The sequence below is a fragment of the Neolamprologus brichardi genome, chromosome 15 (genome assembly GCF_056152115.1).
Source record: "Neolamprologus brichardi isolate AB-2024 chromosome 15, ASM5615211v1, whole genome shotgun sequence".
In the NCBI taxonomy this organism is placed as follows: domain Eukaryota; kingdom Metazoa; phylum Chordata; class Actinopteri; order Cichliformes; family Cichlidae; genus Neolamprologus; species Neolamprologus brichardi.
The window spans coordinates 12,280,383-12,302,667 of NC_142118.1; the positions used below are offsets into that span (position 1 = coordinate 12,280,383).

The window sequence follows — 22,285 nt, forward strand, 5'->3', positions numbered from 1 at the left end:
TGTTGCACAATAATGACAAATTAATCGATCGTAACAATACTCACTCTGCCGCACAGCTCATCAAAAGTACAGTCAGCAACGGTTCCGCAGGTCTTTTCTAGAGTCACATCTCTACCCAGCACTGAGAGCACCCGGGGACCTGTAGCTATGGAAACACACACACACACACACACAATGTACAATGGCTACAGTATATACATGTAGTTAGGTTAAAAAGTAGTATATTTATGAAATTTGCTTTACTACACACTTGCGATTTTTGATCTTTTAACCTCTAATATAAGACAAAATAAAAGAAAACATAATGAAAAATATTGTTTACTACTAAAAAACTATTTACTATACAATTAAATCCTAAAATTTCACAGTGTTTAAAAAAAGCACTTTAAGGCCCAGTAATTTTAAAAATCTAAGTTCAAGTCTAGAGTTTGTTTTTAATTTAGAATTGTGCAGCTTTTGTTTTTTCCTGTTGAATTATAACATATAAAAAAATGACATGAAAAGCATCACAAATAGCCCAAAAAATGTATAATTGTATTATCCATGTAGTTTAACCCTGATAAATGTTATTTCTCTGTGCCACAGACTTCTATTGTTGTAACAGACCTATTTAAAGTAGGTGAGTGAGCCGTCTTGTGGGCTTGGGTGACATGAACATTAGCAGTTAAAAAAACCTTCAGCAGAAACACTAGATAATCCTGTATGATTGAAAAGTCATGGTCTTCAAAATCCCCAGCTGTTTCGGGAATTTAAAAAGACAACAACAATAAAATAAAAAAATTAAAATCTATTTTTGAGCCTTAAATACTAAGAAAGGAGAAATGTGAGACAAATTAAGGTAGACATTGATGATTTGTCTAATTGTTATCAACACTGTTGATTTTGGTATTTTCTTTTATCTTTCATATATATAAATATTACAACTTTGACGTGTCCTTGTGTTACAGAAAAAAAGTAAAAAATAATCAATCTTTCTAAAATGCATTGTCTTCCTTAAATGCCCTTACCACTCTTTTGTCTTAATGATAGCTCTTCAAACAGTGCATCCAAGGCCTCTGCACCAGGCTCGCCTGTGCTGCACAACACACATGCACCAGCGCGCGCACACACAGGCAACGAAACAGAAAGGAAATAATAGGATATGAAATTAATAATGCTGAAGTGGCCACATCAAACGGTGGCAGCAAGGAGAGCAGGGGAGAGGGGTACTTAGCTTTTCACTCCATCGGTAAAAAACAGGATGTTAGGCTCTAAACACAAGCATTAGCCTGTGAATACACGTCGAAATGAGATTGTGAAGTGTGTGTGTTCGTGTCTGCGTGTGTGCTTGTGTTTTAACTCCAGGTAAAAGGGTGTGATGTACTCTATTTACATACAGTGAAAAGACGAAAGCACTTGTTTGCCTGCGTGCGCGAGTTCCTAGCAGCGCATATGTAACAAGGAAAATAGAAAACTAGCTTTTAAAGCTCTGCCCTTTTCTCATATTCTATTGATTCCTCTTTTTATTCTTTTCATGGATCTCTCAAGGTAATGCAGGTCTTTATAAACCTCCCAGCCTGCGTCTCCCTCATTTATTCATCTGTTTGCCTTTTCTTTCTGCCCAAACTACATGATGTGCACAAGCATTTCCTGTGTTTGTGTGCGCGTGTGTGTGTTTAATGCAGGTTAATGTCAACTCAACCCAGCCTCCGCACAAACTCTGGGCTGAGGAGGACTATAAAGAGGGAAGCAGAGAGGTAGCGTGCTTGTGTGTGTGTGTGTTTGTGTGTCTTACAGGTAGTAAAGTTTCCCTGCTGCAGCCTCGCCAAGCTTCCTGTAGTCAATCCCTGTGTCTAAGCAGATGGTGTGGCAGTATTCCTGTTGACACACACACACACACACACACACACACACACACACACACACACACACACACACACACACACACACAGAGTATACAGTAGGACAAACGTTTAAATTCCAGCATCCACATTAACCTACTTCCATTTAAAATGTGAAGTGTTGTATAGTTTAAAGAAAAAGTCTTTTTGCTGTCTATTGAGGATAACATTTGTCCATGAGCTTGGTGTTATTTGTGCTCTTTTCGCCCCATCATTTTATGTAAATGACTAATTTAGAGACAACTTTTAACATCAGCTCCATTGAGCCCGTGAGCATTTACAGCAGCAGGACATCCTGTGTGACTGACGACAAAATTAAATACAGTTTCCATGTTTGTCACAAGGAGATTTTAATCTTTCTGGACAACACTGACACACCTAACACACCTAATCGATTATTCTTGTCCTTTTATTTGATAAAAAGATAAGGAAAATTAGAGAAATATCAGAACTTTGTACATTTCTCGTTTAGCTCTGATTTTCATATTGGTGATTGCTGATAGAAATGCTAAAACAAATTGCACTTCTTTAGGTTTAAATCATTGTGACAGCTTGATTTGTCTTGATGATGCATTGTTAATATGGCAACACTGTAAAATGAACAATCAGAGCTTTGTGTCTTCGCTTCTTTCACACTAAAATGGATACAGAACAACCCTAAAAAGTATTAAATTAAAAAACAAGGCATCGCAGAAGGCAGCCGGCATCTTATCTCCTATCCTCCGACAGCTTTGGGATTTTGTGTCAGCTGTTCTCGGTTTGCCGAGCCGATCCATTGTTCTGCAGCTATTCAAGTGCGTTACAGCAGGGGTGAACCTGCGATGCAGGGTTCAAACTTTTCCACATAGAGTAAAACGTCAACAGGATTCATGTCAGGGAGTACAGCACAAACTATAATCATCATCTTCACTATTCTATCAAAGAAAAGAGAGGAACTGCATATCATCCCATCCAAGCCATCATCGGTTGACTGAGTATTCAGCGACAGCTCCAGTAAATTATGAAATCAGTGAATTTCTGCCACTGGCCTCCTTAAGCTGCAGGATAATTAGTAATCATCACAAAGCAAGGGGACGGAAATACTCTATTCTTCTCTGCTGTCAACTTTTTATCTCCGTGTCCGCTCACACAAACGGGGTTCCCACTCTGAGCCAATTGGCTGAATCAGGCTTAATAACAACCTGACAAACTCGCCCTCCCCCACGCACAAAAGGGAGGTGTCATTTCATCAACCTACTGTGACCCCACCAACGGGTAAATAGTCCCTCCAGAAAAGAAAAAAAAGAAAGAAAAAAAAAACTTGTCACTATTGCCGCCACATCATTAGTATCTCAGTTTGTCTTTTCTCCTGCCATCTTCAACTCCCTCCCTTTATGAACCTCGTCTCTAACGTACCTACGGTAAAGGCGGCTGTTGCGTTTTCTTGACGGAGGAGCGAGGTGCAAATACGAGAGGGGAAAAGAAGGAGGAATGGAAACACAATCAGTGATGATGATTCCATTGGTTATTTATAATCAGATGAGGCTGAGGCCTCGCGGGTCATTACTTGATTATCCATCTTGAGGGGATTGTCAAGTTCTCACTCCTCTAAGATTTTTATCCGCCTACACATTGTGGTTTTGCAGCCTCCCCGCACCCCGACGCCGCCACCGACATCCTCCTCTCGCGAATGTAGTCAGTCTACTTTGCAACTTTTAAATCTCGTCTTAAACAGTCCCTTCAGTTTAATCGGCGAATGGCGATGTACAAATAGTGGAGTAACAGCTTTTTTTTTCTTTCGTCAGGTGCACGGATAGAAGAGGTGATCGTTTATTTTAAGGAAAAATGATAAAAATGCGCTCGTGCTGCAAGTTGAGAAAAATATTTAGGTCGTAACAAATTTGTTGGTCACAAGTGTGCAGTCTTTAGTTTATTTTTTATTTAGTAATTTTATAGGCTCACAATTTGATTAATTTATCCATTTGCAATACTTTTAAGTTTTTCTAATGGAATGTTGTAGTATTTTCTAAATGATCACCTCTTTAGATTTTGTCTTGTTAATTAAATTAAAAGAAACTCCGATCTGCAGTTTTTGTTATTTTAATCATTATTAAGACACGTGACAGATTAAACCATAAAAAGAAAAGAAGTGCAGCCCTAAGGTTTATTACCATCAGGCAACAATATTAGCTTTTTAAACTAGTGGTGTAAAAACCTGGCAAACGTGTCGCCGATTCACAGAAAAGCAGCAAATTAAGAGTTCCCCTGCTCGCACAGATGCATTCACCGGCTCAGACACAAGAGAGAGAGATGACAGACATGAGAATCAGAGACTCTTTAGAAGAAAGTCATCCAAACACATGTAGCTCCAATCATGTCATTGTCCGAGCTGTCCACTGCTCTCACTGGACAGCCGTTTAGCATAAAAACAGAGTGGCTTTTTTTTTTCTTTTTTTACCCCCCTGCTCCCTCCACTCCCCTCTGTGCCCGCTCCCTCCATGACATATCTTTCTCTATCCTTTACTCCTCAAAAAGTTGCTTTTGAGTTTTTCAAAGAGCGCGGTGCCATTGAGCTGCAACAAAAGCCAAGGATAGCTGACTATTGGGCCCTGATGAGGTCCACTCCCTCATTACCCAGCAGCAGAAAACATTTGATGCTTTTTTTTTTTTTTTTTGGCCTGGAGAATTGACCAGGCCTCAAAGAAATGCAGGGTGGGAAGGCTGAAAAAGAGACGGGGGTTGGAGGGGGGTGAGGGGAGGAGGGGAAAGGTTGTCGTTCATTCATCCGTGTGTGTCTTACAGCCTTGTGTGGAGGGACAGGAAAAAAAAAGTGGGAGGTGGCAGGGACAGAGGGGTCGAGAGAGAGGGAGAGAGATGTGTGTGTGTGGGGTGGGGGGGGGGAAGCTTAAAACAGTGCCTTTATGCTGGCAAGTTCTGGACGACTCTTCTGACATCAAAGTGTTTTCACTAACTGGGGAGCTGCTTAGTTAGTGTGTGTGCGTGCACGCATGTGAGCCGGCTGGGGGTGTATCTGGTGATTTTATTCATTCTTGGGCCGTCTGGGGGGGTACGTGACAATGTGAACACCCTAATTACACCTAATGATCTATTCCCTTAAAGTGTGACTGCCTTGGGCCGGCGATGGATTGTTCTGCAGGGTCGTTCTCACAACCTTCTCCTGCCTCGGCTGCTCCTCTTGGGGAAACATCGTTTGAGTTGGAGGCCCCATCTTTTGTGATCCAGGACCCTACCGGACCCCCCGCTCTCAACCCATCGAGTTTCGTTGGCCCAGGACTGAACCAAAACGGTAACTCGGGCAGTGTGTGTTACCTGCACCTGGCCAACAGAGGCTCCATTTGTTGATCGTGACAGACGCGAGCAAAACATGGGCTCCACACAGTTTATTACAAACATTACACTTGACAAAAATTGCTCCCTGATCATCTTGTATAGTATAAACCTGAAAGACCTTTACAAGATTTCAACAATGTAGCATTGCAGTCTTTTAAACCTGCAGGACTTTATGTGCACAATTAAAAAGGAATCTGCAAAATTAAATAAGAGACTTCATCTTTCTTGTTCTGTGCACTGTGAAAACCTGTCCGTACTACCCCCATCCATCTGAGATTTTGTACCGCTGACTTTGTAAAACTTTTTCTTTTACATATAAGTTAATTCTCCCCAGCACCTCGGTCTCGAGTTAGATTGTGTTCTGTCTTAGTCTGCTGCCTATAAAGATACTGATTAGTAAATAACTAATTATCTGGTGTATTAAAATGGATGCAAATAATTCAAATCTGACATTCAAAAGGGTATTGATGTCAGTAATATACATAAAGTTAGTCTCAGAATAGAATTTCTGTTAGGATCACTGTAGCCAAAAATTGTTATTTCCATGTGCGGTCACTTGTATTTGGTGGTACAGTTCTGTTCTGGGACCTCCTCCTGTGGGCTTTGAAAGCAGCAAGAAGACAACAGAGCAGGCATCAGTGAATAAAGATGTCACAGTGATTCAGTTAGGTAGGGTGAACATGGTTTGCACATGCGACTTTAGTCAGTTTAGTCAGTTTGCCAGATGATGTGGGCTCCCGCTGAGATCAGCTGATCTACTGGGAGAGGAGCTTGACTTTATGTCACTTCTGGGGTGGCTTGACTTCTACTGTTTTCCCTGTTTTCTTGGTTGTCTGTACTGTGACTAGCAAAGGCAAAAACGCACCCCATGAAAGTCGAATTAAGAGACATTTCTATATTTGTACACGCTTACTATTACACATCTGACATCTGAACACTCTGATAGAAAACAGGAAAACATCATTTGCCCAAACGGAACCAAGGTAACTGCCATAATTAAAATTTAGGTAACAATTAGGATCCTGGTTTGATTCTTTGTGCTTAAAAGAAATCGATTTGTCCTATCACCCCTTGTTCAGGTTTCAGAACAGACAGAGAGAGACACTGATATGAAAGAAGTGAGCTTTGCCCTCGAAGCATGCTGCCATTAAATGTTTTAAAAGACAATGACTGTCATCAAATATCAAAATCTATTTGATTTGAACTCTTCCAGCTCTTCACACACGGTCCTTCTTACCAAGGTCTTCAGTGGAGGACCACGTCCCTCTCATTCTTCAGTCTTTCCCTTTCTCTCTTTGTCATTCTGTTTTGATTTATATATTTCATTTTTTTCTCATCACCAACTGCTCAGCACAGAGCCAGTATTGACAGTGACACAAAAAAAAGAGATGAAAAGTGGATCAAAAGAAGGGTTAAAAACGGATAGAAACTCAGAGATACTCAAAGTTGCCTCAGGGTTGTTGTCATGTTTTTCTCCCCTCGGCAGCTTTGTGCGCAACTGCAATCGAACAAGTGGAGGGAAAATAAAGTCACTATTCTGCTACCAAAATACAGAGACCTGACCTTGGGTGAGTAAAGCCAGCGAGCAGAACAGGATAGTGATAGAATAAAGAGTGGGGATAGAGGGGTGGAGAGAGAGGATGGGCAATGAAAAGTGGAGTGGAGAGCGAGGACAGTTTGCGAGAGAGAGAAAGAGTGTCTTCGTTACAATACTGGCAGCATCCATTAAAAAAAAAAGAAAAAAACCCCAAACCCTGTATTTCACAAAACTACGAGCTTTGCAGCGGCTGCAAAGAAAAAGACGCCGGAACAACTGAATAGACTCACAAATGGAGTCTACAGAGATGCTACAAAGGACGAGAAATTACAAACGACTGTGTGGATGAAAAATAGCAAACAAACTAAATGATGAACAATAAAAAAATAAACAGCGTCTTCTGGATTAAATGAAGTTGTATGTAGCCCATGCGTTGCAAGTCATTAAATCATTTTTTAAATCTAAAACTGGATGATTGTGGAAGATCGGGAGCTGCAGAAGGAAAGGTGACCCAACTAATCAGAAGTCAACAGTTAGATAAAGACATCATCCGAGGCGGACAAAAGTGGCGGATTAACCCTTACCACTCCGGCTCAGGTGATGAGGGGAAGAGGTCAGAGGCTATTTTTGTATGTTAACACCCTCTTTTCTCTCCTGCACTCACCATAGAAACAAACGCTGGCATGCACATGCGGAGGCGATCTGCGCCGAGTCAGCGGCTGCTCCCTGCGAGCATTCATTCAATCTATTAAGGGTCAGCTAGTTAGCAAGCTTTAACTTTACAGGACAGATCACTATAGAGAATCCATAGCACCCCACCTAAAAAACACCCCCAAACCCTCCAACCAGATGGCCTCACAAAGGAAAACATGGTATCCTGAAAGAGAGGAGCCAGTATGGGGCAGAGAGGGACAGCAGGCATTCAGGACCTTGATGAGGGTGGATTAGAGAGGGCAAGGGTGCTGCTGCTGCTGGGTTAGCAGGTGGGGTGCAGGGTGATTCCAAGAATCTATGCAACTTTTAGTGGGTTTGACTTCAAATGTGTGTGTGTTTAATGTTACAGTGGTTAATGACTCTGGTCAGGTTAGATTGCCTGTATTTTGCACACATATTCACTTTAGCATTTGTAATGCAACAGATTATTTATTATATCAGAGCTAAACCGGAGTTTTAGGGTTAAAAATACTGTGATACCTGAATATATTCAGAGCCAATGCCATGTTAAGTCATTTTATAAAGAACCAAGCCTAAATTAATCTGAGTGACTATGTTCTATATCATGTATTGTATTTCTTTAACAAAATCCTCATCATAGCATGAACAAAAACGAATGCATTTGTTTTCAAAAATAAACCAAAAGTCAATAATAAGGCGTTTACTATTGTATATGTATAATCCTGTGTAAAAGTTCCTATTAAAAGCAAATGAGGCATGCCAAATAATAATGAGAATTTAACAACAATTTCATTCAAAAAGCCACAAAATTCAAGTAGCAGTATGAGTGGCGATTTTCAGCGCACTCACAAGAGAGCATTTATCTACTACTTCATACCAGGAGTGTGCCTGAGCCAGACCTTAGCCGAGCACTGCTTATGTGACTGTGTGTGTGTAAAAAATGTCTGCATTCAAACTAAAGGTCATAATATATAACAAGATATTCTATAGGGAATCCCTAATAAAGTCAGCGTGGTCAACCTGGGGCATTAAGGAAACTCTTAGTTTTGGTAAATTAGAACTTATTATTAATTATTGGCCGTCCTACATAACGAAACAATGGCAGCGCAAGTGGTTTGCATCAGTGTGATTATATGAAACTGGAAGGTTGCACAGCTCAGGTGCCTCATACTTACAGGACTTCATATTGTTCAATTATGAGTTTATCCGGTACGTTTAGTGTCAGAGGAGTGGTTCTCAGTTTTAAATTCTTTATAACGCTAAGCTGCTTACTTTCAGTTCCTATCTTGCCCAAAAAAAATTGCAGCAGTGTCAACGCTTGCCTTTACTATTCAGACAAAATACCAATAAAAGGCGCAAGAATGCTGCCCTCCTCTGTTGCAAAATGCATGACAACAAATTAATATGCAATTATTTATGATCACGATCACTCCAAACACATCAATGATCATCTGGGATGCAGGCAGGATAATGGTGCTACCTGCTTAAATTGCAAAGTAGATTTTTCGCTAGAAATGCTAACCATCACATCGCTCCTCTTCTCCGCTCCACACCCCGCCCACCACCCCCCTCTACTTTTGAAATGCAAGCAGCCTGGGTCAGTCACAGCTAGTCCACCCATCTCCCACTCTTCCATTCACATTACCTGTACCCACTCACACTCTTTTCCATCTCTCTCTGCCTTTCTCTCTCTGTGAGTCTTTCAGTGTGCCCTGGTATGATCAAAGACAGCTTTGTGACACTGTGTGAAGCATCCATGAAGCAGAAAACATCAAACCACTAAGAGCAACTCGCAAAAAGACGGACACAGAGGCATACATGCAAGTGTGTGTCCGTGTATGTCTGCGTGTGCGCGCGAGATAAACAACTGAATAAATTAGAAAGACAAGAGAGAGAGATGACTTTGTCTCTACCTTCAGCACATCGATGAAAGGTAGGAAGGTGTCCCTCTGAAGTCCGTTTTTGTACAGATCTGAAAGAGGAAGGGAGGGCCTGTATTAGAGCTGCTGTTTAGCCTTCTAATAATGTCATCCCCTCGCCACAGATTGGCAGATAAAGTGGCTATTGATGAACTGAAGGATGGGTGGGGAGGCACGACAAAAGGACTGGGACCAGGGGAGAAAAATGGATTTCTCTACCGGCAGCGGCAGCAACATAAAATTCATTACATTCCCAAACAATGGTGGCCAGAGAAAGGACTGTCGCCTTTTCAGCACGGACAATGTCCACAGCAGCTCGCTGAATAGAGGTTTCAATTAGCTCGGCTGGAACAAATTACATCTGAAGTAGCATCCCTGATAGACAGATAAAACAGATAGGGATTCACACACAAACAGGGACAAAGACACACACACAGCGAGGCTCAAGCTCTCTCCAGCTGCAAATGCAAACAAGTGGCCGTTGTTGATGTTTGGACTTAAGCTTACTACAGTAGGACCTGACACAAAAATAACCTTTGCTTAATAACTTCTATACTGTAATGGACTGTGCCCTATGAGACTGGAATATGCCAAAGGTTTAAGAAAGAGAGTTCAGTGTTTTGGGACGTGCATTTTCTTACTTTATTGGTGCAAATACTATGTCTGTGTAGTAAGTATGATTGCTGCTATACCGATGAGAAACTACATAATGTTTAATAAAAAATAATGAAAAAAGAAGGCACACTCTATTTCAACTCTAATATTTTACATGTTAAGATATATTAAAATAATTATCTAGTCCTTGTAGAATGTCCTAAAATGAGGTAAATAAAACCAGATGCAAAAAACAACTCGTGATGCATTACACATGTCATTATTTACTTAACAAAAACTAACCCACGATGCAGAAGCAGTGTGTGAAAAACTAAACATTCACTGCAGTAATTGTGTTAGTAATTGTTACGTTTTGGGGGGGCATTTGTTTATGTACAGCTCTCTTAAGGTCCAACCACAGCATTTAAATCAGGTTGAGATGTGGACTTCGACTGGGCCTTTGCAACACACTGGCTGAAAATGAGAAAATAATCAATCTGTTTTAGATTTGCTGCTGTGCTTGAGATCATTTCTTGTTACAGAAACACATTTCTCACATGTGACTCTAAAATACTTTGGTATACAGAAGAGTTCATGATTGTTCCCAGATCATGTGGCGGCAAAACACCCTTCTCCTGCCGTGCTTGACAGTTGTTATGAGGTGTTTGTGCTGGTATGTTGTGTTTGGATTTCATAAAATGTGCTGTGCAGTATGGTCAAACATTTCCACTATGGTCAAGTCTCTCCAAAGGACCTTTTCTAGAAGTCTTGTGGTTTGTTCAGGTGCAACTCTGGAAACAAAAGCTGTGCTGCCATGCTTTTTTCTTCAGGTAACCCTTCCAAACAAGTCATACTTGTTCAGTTTTTTTCTAACTGTACTGTCCTGGACTTCAACATTTAACATGCTAACCTGTAGGGGCTGGGTTGGGATTTTTGCAGTTTTTCTGAGGTATGCGCAGTTTGAAGAATCTTCCTTAGTGTAGAATAATAAACTTCAAATTGTTTGGAAATGGCTTTATAATTCTTCCCACAGTAAAGGGAAGCAACAGCAATTGCTTCTTTAAGATGACTGCTGATATCTTTCTTTCTGCACTGTATTAACACACACCTGAATGCTCCATACTAGCAAACTGCCAAAACTCTGGCCGACGCTCACACTGATGATCAGTTAATCAACTACATTTGATTAGTAGCACCTGTTTATTTTTAAACGACTTTTAAAAATAAATGCCATATTTTTTGGACCATAAGGCGCCAGATTATAAGGCGTACTGTCGATGAACGGGTCTGTTTTCATACATAAAGTGCACCGGATTATAAGGTGCATTAAGTGAAACAAAACAGACAGATAAGTCAAACTTTACTCAACTCATTCTTCTTGCTTCCTCCACTTCCGTACCATTGATTCATTAATGTTGAATTCTCTTGCAGCTGCTCTATTCCCATGTTGTTGCAGTATATTAATGACTAACCTCGTATTGTGGCTGGATTATCTCACTTGTTCTCCTGACTGAAGTTTGGTCCGTTTACAGCATCCTGCCATGTGATTGCATTTGTCCCTTACCATCGGGAATCCTCGTGTTAACTTTTATCGAGTGGAAAAAAGTTAGCGTTCATCCTCCAGCTTCACTGTGTTTATGGTATGCTATCATAGCTGTGTTGCTAGGGATTAGTAGCACATCATTATATACCAGCTAGTCCAACTTCAGTAACTCTACAAAAGTCACTGCTGTTTAGTTTTCTGTCTTCATTTATGTTGGAAGTGATGTTTTCATGGATGCCTGGATGCTAAACTTAGTTGTTACACCTGGTAAAGCAGCAGCTGATCATTTTATTAAAGATGAAAGAATTTAGACAGTTTTGAACTCTCAGTCACGCCGCAGTGTTCGTTTGACTTTGGGACCTGAATTCTATGATGTGCTTCGTTAGTCTGTTTCTCAGCACTGACCCGAACAAACAAACAGAAACTTAAAATGACTACGGCCAAAATGCAAACACTGAGGCTTCAAAATGTGGAACCTAAAACCATTAGTCCATTTTTGTAATCTTCTTCTTCTTTCGATCTCTATAGCGGATCCCCTGCCTCCATCTCACCCTATTCCTAGCATCATATGCGTGCCTTCACTCCTGAAGCTCCATATTTAATGCCCTTTGTCAAGTGTAAAGTAAAAGTGTAAAGTAAATTCCCATATACTTTACACTTGTATATGGGAATAGATCATTTGTTTTTCTGGTGTTCTATTGCTAGCTTTGTACTCACTATAAGTGTAACATAATAAGAGGCACTGAGTTGCATTTGTTGTTACTTCAAGTTGCTGAAGTCTAGTGAGTCAAGCTACTGCTAAGCTAGCGTATGTAGACTCAACAGCGTCAGCCCAGTCAACACAGAACAGGACACAAAGTAGTGTGTCGGCAGGTGACAAGGCGATTGTGGCTCAAGAGTTGGGAGTTCGCCTTGTAATTGGAAGGTTGCTAGTTCGAGCCCCGCCTTGGACAGTCTCGGTCGTTGTGTCCTTGGGCAAGACACTTCACCCGTTGCCTACTGGTGGTGGTCAGAGGGCCAGTGTTCGGCAGCCTCGCCTCTGTCAGTGCGCCCCAGGGCGGCTGTGGCTACAATGTAGCTTGCCATCACCAGTGTGTGAATGGGTGGATGACTGGATGTGTAAAGCGCTTTGGGGTCCTTAGGGACTAGTAAAGCGCTATAAAAATACCGGCCATTTACCATTTACAAGGCCAGGGAGAGAGAAGACATGTGCCACTGCACACTTTACTGGAACTGGATTAATACATAATTCAACAGAGCCTAATAATTAAAAACATTTGCGATCAATGGAATTAAATGGGCTAATGTAAACTGCATGCTATCAACTATAATGTCCCCCAATCTAAAAAAAAAAAAAAAGACACCATTTATCCCTCCATCCCTCTTCAGCTGCATTAAACCCCCATCAAACAACAAAACACTGAACGTTCTAGCACAAACCTATCTCTGAATTTCCCCTCCAAACATGTCTAGGGCTTTTTGATACTAGCATCTCCACATCAATAAACACAGAAAATGCATGCCTTTCATGTCTAGTTGTCTCCTATGGCTTTTAGAGTTCCATTAACCATGTAATTAATACCAAGCAGCCTCTCTATCAAGTTTCCCTGGTTTGGGGCTTTGTTCTTAATAGCTAGTAAATAGCCACCTTGTTGCCATCCACTCCGTACCCACTCAAGGCTTTGAGACATCGACATTACATGTACCCAGAGACGATGAAGACCTTAGATAGCACATCATGCATTTATCTCCACGTTGATCACTTGCTAATTTCTTCTCCATCCTTGCTCTGTGGGCAGTAAATGCAACATCAAAGCATGTTAAAAGATGGCGTCATGTCTAGGCGGGAGAGGTGAGGTGTTTCTTTTGGTCAATTGCCGTAAACAGGACGCAGCCGGTTCAATTCTTGCAGGAGAAAAGTATTTTGAAGACAATTGTGGTCAAAATAAAGTAACCTATGGTTGTAAGTACCCTCACTGGCAACTTTAGGTACACCTATTCAACTTTTTGTTAATGCAGATATCCAATTATTCAATCACAGGGAAGAAACTCAGGAAAAACTCAGGCGCATAGAGTCAAATCAACCTGCTGAAGTTCAAACATTAGATGCATCAGAAAGGGGAAGAAAAGTGATTTTGAGTTTCGTATGGTGTTTGGTCTGAATATTTCAGGAACTGCTGATTTTCTGATGGTTTGCCTGCACAGAGTGAAACAGAGTGAGCACCATTTCTGCAGTTCAAAATGTCTTGTTAATGTCGGAGATCAGAGAAGAGCGGAACTAATAGCAAAACCTGTTGTTACAACCAAGGTATGCAGAAGGGCATCTCTGAATGTACATCATATCAAACCTTGAAGTAGGTAGGGTATACAGGAAACTGAAGCTTGAATTTGCACAGACTCACCAAAATTGGTCTCAATTTCTGCCGCAACATTTCAATAGTAAACAAGATGAAATAGGTCCCTCCGTTGCTTTATCAATAGTTTAGGCTGCTGCTGGTGATCTAATGGTGTGGGGGGATATTAGCTTTGTATCAGCTCAGCATAACTTTACTGCTACAGCCTGTCTGAATCTTGTTGCTGATCACGTCCATCTCATTATGAACGCAGTGTATCATCTTCTCATGGCTGATTCCAGCAGGTTAATGCGCCATATCACAAACCGCAGATCATCTCAAACTGTTTTCTTGGACAATAAATTGAGGTTATTGTATTCAAAAGGCCTCCACAGTCATCAGATCTCAATCCAATAGAGCACCAATAGAGTTGGATCACAGATGTGCAGCTGATAAATCTGCATCAACTGCATGATGCAATCATGTTAACGTGGTGAATCTGTGCCACAAACAATTAAAACGGCTCTGAAAGGAAAAGGGTGTCCAACCCATTGCTAGAGTGGTTTACCTAATGAAATATCAGTTGAGTGTATATTAGCTTTTCACTGGTACTGTCAGATTATTAATGGAGCTAAATTTCCCCAAATTAACAGTTTTCAGACTCACGAAGATGACAAAGCTTAAAACTACATGTTAGGAAGCTGCAATGAAAGACATCAAATTTCTTCTATTTTGAGATTTCATTATTATCTCCCACTTCAACATCTATATTACTGACAATTTGTAGTCGCAACCATTTATCTTGGTGTTGACAGTGTTTTCTGCTGAGACGCTAAAATTACAGCTGACTCTCTTGGTTTTTAACTCATTGCTTTAAATAAAATTTTAATAAAAGAAGTAGAATGGGAAGACATGCACAATATATATTATTATTGCTACAGACTACAACAATATAATTGATAAGAATAGCTAAAACGTGCATTAAATGTTTGCTGGTCATACCATCAGGGGGTCTGTTGGAGGTAGCCACCACCACCACTCCAGTTTTAAACAGCGTCTCAAACAGCTGCTTCAGGATCATGGCGTCGGCGATGTCTGCCACCTGATTGAAGAGAGCAAGAGAAGTCGAGGAGCATCTCATATTATTCTTTTCTTGCCACACCTGTGTGTGCACAAGTGTGTTTGAGGTCACAACAGTCCATGTTGATCAGTGTCATTCAGGTGTGCTCATTCAGTCCTTTTTGTGTGGTCATTGCCACCCAAACTTACGTGTATACACATGGATGCAAACACACACTCAGGCACTTAAATTTACTGCAAATGGTCAAGAACTGGCCTTCCGTTGAGTGGAGTAGCTGAGGCGAGGAAAAAGACCTGAGCTAATCAACAAAGCCGAAAAACAAGAGGAATGAAAGAATAATAAAAACAAAGCAATGCGAGGAAGGACTGGGGTCATGACGGCAGACAAAGCTTCTATCAAAGCATGTCCACATAAAGGCATATTAAAGTGTGCATGTGTGTTGTATGTACTAGACACAAGGCTATACGGTGTGACAATACATAAATCCAATTCAACTGTCTGCTGCCTTTTTCATCTACATCATTTCCATGAGTCCACAATGAACAAAGGTCGATGACAACACTGAAGCAAGGACGTTTATGAGTCGCTAGCTGTTAAATGAAGAGCTCTGACCTTTCTATTACTAATCCAGTGCTCTCACTTTTGTTCTTATTCTCTCGTCTGTGTCTCTCTCTCTCAAACCTATGTTGTTCTTTTGAACACCTATAAAGGGAGAAATGTTACCCTGTGATTGGCGGTTGTCAAAGCGACATTTATTTAACGTGATGCTCGACCGATGAAAGTTGGGCACAAAGGATTTCCAACCTCTCTGGTAACTTAAAGTTGTCGGTCTCATGCCAACAGTAATTTATATCCTGTTAAATGACAATGTTTCCTGCCAAGAAGATGTAAAAATGCACAAACAGAAAACCGCCTCACTGTAATGCCAAATTCTTGACTCTTAAAGTACTTTTCTTGTTTAAAAACCCTAAAAGAAAATGTCTTGAATAAAAGAAAGACTTTGCAGTCATGCATCTGTCCCACCCTCTCCTCTTATTCCCTCTTACCTACTTTCCTGTATATAACAGGCACTTCTGATGGCCATACCCACAGCATATGCTTCCTTTCAGACTCTGGAGAGTCTTCTGCTTTTTGCATATTAGCCCCACTGCCCTTGCCAATACTTGATTAACATTTGTGTTAAAGCCTTGATTTTGCTAAGGAGAGGTGGCTAAGGGCATCAAATTAGCGTGTGTGTGTGACTGTGTGTGCGTGTAATGAGAATCAACAGAAAGCCAAGGCTCAGTGTCTCTCTGAAGGGGCCCCCATTTCCTGCGACCACAGGATTTTATTTTCATTTCAAAAGAATCATTTAAAAATGACCTTTTATACAACATGGATTTGTTTATTCATGTGCCCTCCACACGGGCATAGTATGAGGGGCAATATTGATTGCTGAATGACTAGGGGAAGAGGGAAAGAGAATGGGTACCCACAGGATGAGAAAGGTGGAGGGGGACTGATGTAGCACTTGTGGAGCACAAAAAAATAATGGTGCAATCTCTGTCAGCCATTGCCGATATTTAAATGAGCATCCAATTACTCAAGCGGCTGTCAGTTTACAGCGAGGCACACGGGTGCCAAATTAAACCTCTTTTGATGTTACACCTCTTTATGTACACAACCTATGAACAATTTCACAGAGGCTACACAGTGACTGAGGCCCTGAGACAATGATGCTCGAGCGTTTTCTTCTCACTCTTTCACGTTCTTTCTCACTCTCTACCCATCTTTCCATCTTGGACCTCTCAATGGCGAGTATTCATTAGAGGAGCCGGGTAGGGGTCGCAAAAGGAAGGAGAGGAGGAGAGCTGGGGGGGGGGCTACAAATTACTGATAATGGCATGGCGCTAATGAAGAGAATGGAAAAATGTCATTAGCATTTAAGAGGATAAGATCCATCTGACCCGCCGCCGCCAGTCGCTTTCTAGCTCCACTCACTTAAGGAAGCAGGAGAGTGCGACTGATACCCAGAGCTTCATTTGCATGGCTGAGTGGTGGAGGATGCTGATTGGTATAGCCCCTCGCACCCCCCCCACCCCAAACCCCCAACTCTCCCAACCTCGCAACCTCTTATTTATGCATCACAAACAACGCGCACATGTCTACTTGTTTCCCCCGCCATTCACCGGTAGCAACAGTCGACAAGCGAAAACAGCAAAGCTGGCGACAGCAAACAAAACAAATCAATGAGAATGCACAAACAGCGCCGCGGTTTAAAATGTGAAAGACGGCCAGATGAAAGGAGCGGCTCTTGATCCACCCAGATGCACGGAGAGTGATTAGAGGGAGCAACTGCACCTTCTGTGACCTCTGACCTGCTGGCATTAACTGTAATGATATCAGTAAAAGGAGCAACATTGTGCTGCTAACAGATGTGTTTGGCTGGCTATTGATGAACGCAGAAACACGTGTTTTTCTTCACTACAGTGAATGACTAACAATCTCACAGAGAGTAGACAGCCTCAGTAGTGGTTCTCACCTCTAATGGTGAGAACATTGTGCATCACTAATGACTCAAGGGGGTCCTTTAGTTGTGTACAGTGTGGCTGTAATGGATTGAGAGCAAACTATTGTGAGATTAAACAATGTACCTTTATCTGTCCTAGTAAACTATGACTAAACACACTAAAGAGAGAAAATACAACTGGAAGTCATTTTGCAATTGTGCTATATTTAAAAGAGGCCACTAGGTGTCCCCAGTCCTGTTTTTTATTCGGATTAGAAGCACGCAGTTGTTCACAGGAGAACTCAAAATACAGAGAGTGCAACATTGAACAAGTTTTTTCTAGTTCCTTATCTTGACAGAAATAGAGGTCAACCTTGAAGCAATTGCTGCCAACTGCAGGAAATAAACAGCAGTTTATCGCTTTGTTTTATTCTTTAAAGATTTTAAGATGTCTGATTTGTGAGTTTCTGCTGACCCAGCATTCAGTTGGGTTGTTGTACAATAAAGCAACACTTTGGTAAAAGCCAACTAGACAGATTCACTCTAAACAATGTGAAATATTAGGGAATAAAACTTGAAAACTTCATAAACTCCCAGTTATTTCTTTTCTCTTTGTGACCTCTTTTAAAACTAGGAAAAAGCACACAGATATTATTTATGAAACATCCAGCCTGACTTGACAGACACGTATCCCCGTTTTATATTAATAGCACATGTAAACAATAGCATGGCAAAAATATAGAAAATTTAACTAGCACTATATTTATCAGTGAATATATAAAGCACATGGCTTTCAATTAATGTGTGAAAACCCCTAGTTCGACACCAGGAGGAGGCACAAATCACTGGCGAGGCATCCAGGACAAAAATATATCCACATCAGACATACTGAGCCATCCGCTGTGGTGATCGTTCGCGAATGAGGGAGCAGCTTTAGTCAGTATATAAGTGCAGTAGTTACAAATATCGAAACACGTAACAGTATTTAAAATTCTCATTGTGTAATGTTCCGCTTTACAACAGTGCCTGTGACATGGTTGCTCACCTGAAACTCGTCAAAACACAAGAGGCAGGTCTCACTGCTGATCTCCATGGCAACCGGTGATATGGGGTCATAGGTAAACATTTTCCCTAACCTCCGTTTTGGCAGGCTTTGTTTCCTCCGATGGATCCCTTTAAAGCAGCACACAAACGTCAGGCACATCTTAAAGCACACCTGCGTCGGCAACCCAAACCCACTGACAGTGCTGAATAAAGCAGTAATTTCACCTGTGTGCATAATGGTAGACAATTAGCAGGACGGCTTCAGGACAAACAGAGGGATAAATATAGGATCTCCGCTGCACGGGGAGTCGGAAAACTTCTACAAAGTCATGCAAGGAAACGTTGGGCTGTTAAAGCTGAGGAATGGGAGGATGCTACTAACTTTTGTGGATGTCCAACATGAAGCCGTTGAAGTGGACTCGCTTTTTGCGACTGTTCTTCACATGGGAATAAAACAGATCCATAAGCATGGTCTTCCCTGTGCCTGAAAAGGTGGGAAAACCAAACCAAAGTTATTATGATAACCACAGAGATGTTAGTTTGTATAATGATAGGAGCTTTTTCTGTATCCAAGCTCACCAACATCTCCATATATATAGAAGCCTTTGGGTGGTGGTGCTGGTGGTGGAATGGGTTTCTCCTTTGGGACAAAATATTAAAATTAAGATGATTGTAGTGCGTTTTTTTTGCTTTTTTACATGAATCTCAACCAACATAATCGCTGAAATTTATGCACAGTGATTATTTCCACTCTATAGCTAATGACTTAAATAAACTTCTTCATATTGATTCCAATAAATGTCTGAAACATCATCTAATAAACAAAGTATGCTAAGGCATTAAGCCACCACTACAGTGTGAGGTTTCACAATCTCCAGACTAGCCCACTGCAGGGGAGGAAGACAAAGGGGATCTAATCAACAAGACAAGCCAGGGTTCCCACGAAAGAAAAGCATCATCAGAGGAACAATGGAGGGATTTGTCAGACAAAACGGAGAGGACTGGATGAGGCTCCATACGAGATGGAGTGGACTTGTCTGTGCAGCCTGTTTAGCGCTGCTAATTGTGATACGGTACTGTTGCATTGAGGTGCTGCTGGAAGTCATTGTGCTGCCTGCCTCCTATTATCAAAAGGTCTTTGCTTCAAAAAAAAAAAAATCTTCTGTGTGGAAGCTGAGAATATCGAGTAAAGCCAAAAAGGACCCAAGCCATGTGAACGAATGTGCCGTCAGCTTAATCATCTGTAATAACAATGTGAAGAATATCTATGGGTGGCCAAATTATGGATCTTTTTATCGCCTTTAAAAAAACCGCTGTTGTTCAGGATCGTCCATCTCTGTAACCGGGCAACACCAAATAGCTTTGGAATTAATCACTCACTAAACAAAAAAAAGTACTGGCCTCTTTGGATTTAATTTAGTTAGAGGACGGTACTCTGTGTCCACCGAACTCAGTGTCCATGCACAAGGGGCACTTGACTCTGGTAAAATGTGGACAATGGCAGTTTGAAATCTAAATTAAAAAACAAGCTTGCTATCCAACCTCTCTCTCTCTCTCTCTCTCTGTCTATTCCCGCTCCACCCCTCTCTCCTTTTTACCCACCCCTCCATCCACTGCCAGTCCTGGGCTGGATGTGAAGTACTGGAAGAGCAACAAGCCTTTCCTGTTTGCTCTGGCATAACAGTGTGTGACTTCTCCCTGACTTCCCAAGCTGCCCTCTAGCATGGCGGGGTAATTGTCAGTGGCTGGAAACCATTCTGCTACGGCAGAGTGGCGAAGGACAAGACCGTCCCTCAGCCACTCTGTCTAACTGAGCTCATGCTGCAGGATATAGACTGGCACATGAGTGGAAAGTTCACATGCAGGACATGGTCATTTTGGCTTTAGGAAGAACTTCTTTTGACCACTGCCAAAAATGACTCGCAGAGGCATGGTCGGCTAAGATCGTCAGAGCCCAAGTCAAGTTTAATTCACACAACTGTCCTGCTGGAGGCCTACCATGTGCAGGAGGACTCCATGATGCAGGTCTGTCTTGAAGAGGGTGGATCCCACTGAACAATGGCCCATTGTCAGCCAACCATCCGCAAAACCACGCCACATTGGGTCTATATTAAGTCAAGTGTACTCTCCTCACAGACTTGATCAGTTAGTGAGGACAATGGCGGCACTTTCACAGAGAGAACAGACACCAAAAGGACAGTGGTATGACCTGATTCAAACTGGAATAATTGCATAAGTACTCCAGTCAGTGTGTGTGTGTGTGTGTATGTGACAGACAGAGCAAGAAGTAAGGTGCAAAAGGAGAGGGGTGGGTGTGAGGGTGGTTGGTGGTGGTGGTGTTGATAGCCTACCACCAAAGTATTTGTCAGAGTCCCAAATCAAAAGCAAAAAGGACAAGAATGGCTGAGACAATGGGGATCCCCTCATTACTGCCCGGGGACGGTGAGAGAGTGAGAGGGGTGCCGGGACGGGCCCAGCGGGAGGTCTGCCCTGCTGCCTTCCAAAATCTGTGCCTAACTCTGTGTGTCTGTGCCAGCCAACCAACAAAAAAACTCCCACCACCAAATAGTAGACAGTCAGCTCCCCTGACCTAAAAACAACAACAGCCCCCCTGCATTATGCCGTTCCAAAACTCACATGCACAATAAACTTCCCAGACCCCTACCCTCCCTTTGACCTAAGCCCCACGGCCACCATCGATGATACAACAGGAGAACAGGGAAGTCGACTCTGTGAAGTCCGTCCATATGTTAGATGTCAGTGGTGCTTTTTAATCCAACGACAATCCAGATCCAGACATATCTATGCTGCCTTATGAATCCTAAACTGTTCCCCAAATAATGTCCAGCGTAATGCATCCTAATCCAAACGATGCAAATCCGATGCTTTCAGTTTTTGTATTTTTTATTTATTATGTAGGAATTTTTGGAAGAAATAACACTGGTCTTGACCCTGAAAAAGAGTATAAATACCCTTCAAGACTGTCTCATTAGCTTTTTTCCCCGAGGCTTTCAACAGTATTGCATGGTCTTCATCGGTGAATGGAGTTTGTTCAGTTGTCACTTGTCAGTCTGTTGCCATGCAACATGCTAAAAAGCTTTTTTTTTATTTTTATAACAGCTACTGAGCAGGTATATTTTAATAGTGTAACAAACTACCTTCCCTGATGATGAAGACTGTGTGAGATGTGGTTGAAAGCGCTGGAAAAAACTGCAAAGTGAACCTCGAGTTTAGAGTGTTTTAAATGTTTGTCCGCATGGCTCATCCGTCTCCTCGCAGAAAATGAAACTTGTTTAAAATACAGTGAAACACTGAGGCTCTAGTTGCTTTAGGCCACAGTGATTAGACCTCTAGTGAAGTCTGTTGTTCTTAAGTTTAACTCTGGTGCTCAAAAATGTCGACATGAGGTTGTTTAAAATTAATCAAGGGTTTGATGATGCACCTTTCGATAAAAACAAATATCATATTTCATGAGTACAATAAAATATATTATTACAGTTAAGTGAACAATGCATTTTTTTACTTTTTACATTCAATTACAATAAATTTGATTTATTTATATAGCACCAATTGACAACAACAGTTGCTTCAGGGCATTTTACACTGTAATGTAAAAACCCTACAATGTTTAAAACAAAGCTAGTGAAGAGAAGCCAGTATAGGAGAAATATGCTCTCTCTTTCTCGTTCTTGTTTGTACTCTCACTGGAGCATTTTGGATCAACTGAAGGCTTTTTGGGAAACTTTTAGAACAACCTGATATTAATGAATTATAGTAGTCCAGCCTACAAGTGAGGAATCTGTGTTGCTCTGAGACAGGATGTTTCTAATTTTGAGGACATTGTGCAGAAGAAAGAAAGCA

General features: G+C 41.5%; 1 protein-coding gene across 1 annotated transcript in view; it reads right to left on the bottom strand.

Moving 5' to 3' along the window:
- The window catches only part of afg1lb (AFG1 like ATPase b), a 30,317-nt gene that overhangs the window by 5,783 nt on the left and 2,249 nt on the right, over positions 1 to 22,285 (bottom strand). The window contains exons 3-10 of the mRNA XM_006792479.2: positions 19,004 to 19,064; positions 18,807 to 18,908; positions 18,426 to 18,553; positions 14,814 to 14,913; positions 9,336 to 9,394; positions 1,775 to 1,857; positions 1,008 to 1,075; positions 45 to 145 (exon numbers count right to left, since the gene is read on the bottom strand). Coding sequence (XP_006792542.2) covers positions 45 to 145; positions 1,008 to 1,075; positions 1,775 to 1,857; positions 9,336 to 9,394; positions 14,814 to 14,913; positions 18,426 to 18,553; positions 18,807 to 18,908; positions 19,004 to 19,064 — 702 coding nt within the window. The remainder of the gene's footprint in view (positions 1 to 44; positions 146 to 1,007; positions 1,076 to 1,774; positions 1,858 to 9,335; positions 9,395 to 14,813; positions 14,914 to 18,425; positions 18,554 to 18,806; positions 18,909 to 19,003; positions 19,065 to 22,285) is intronic.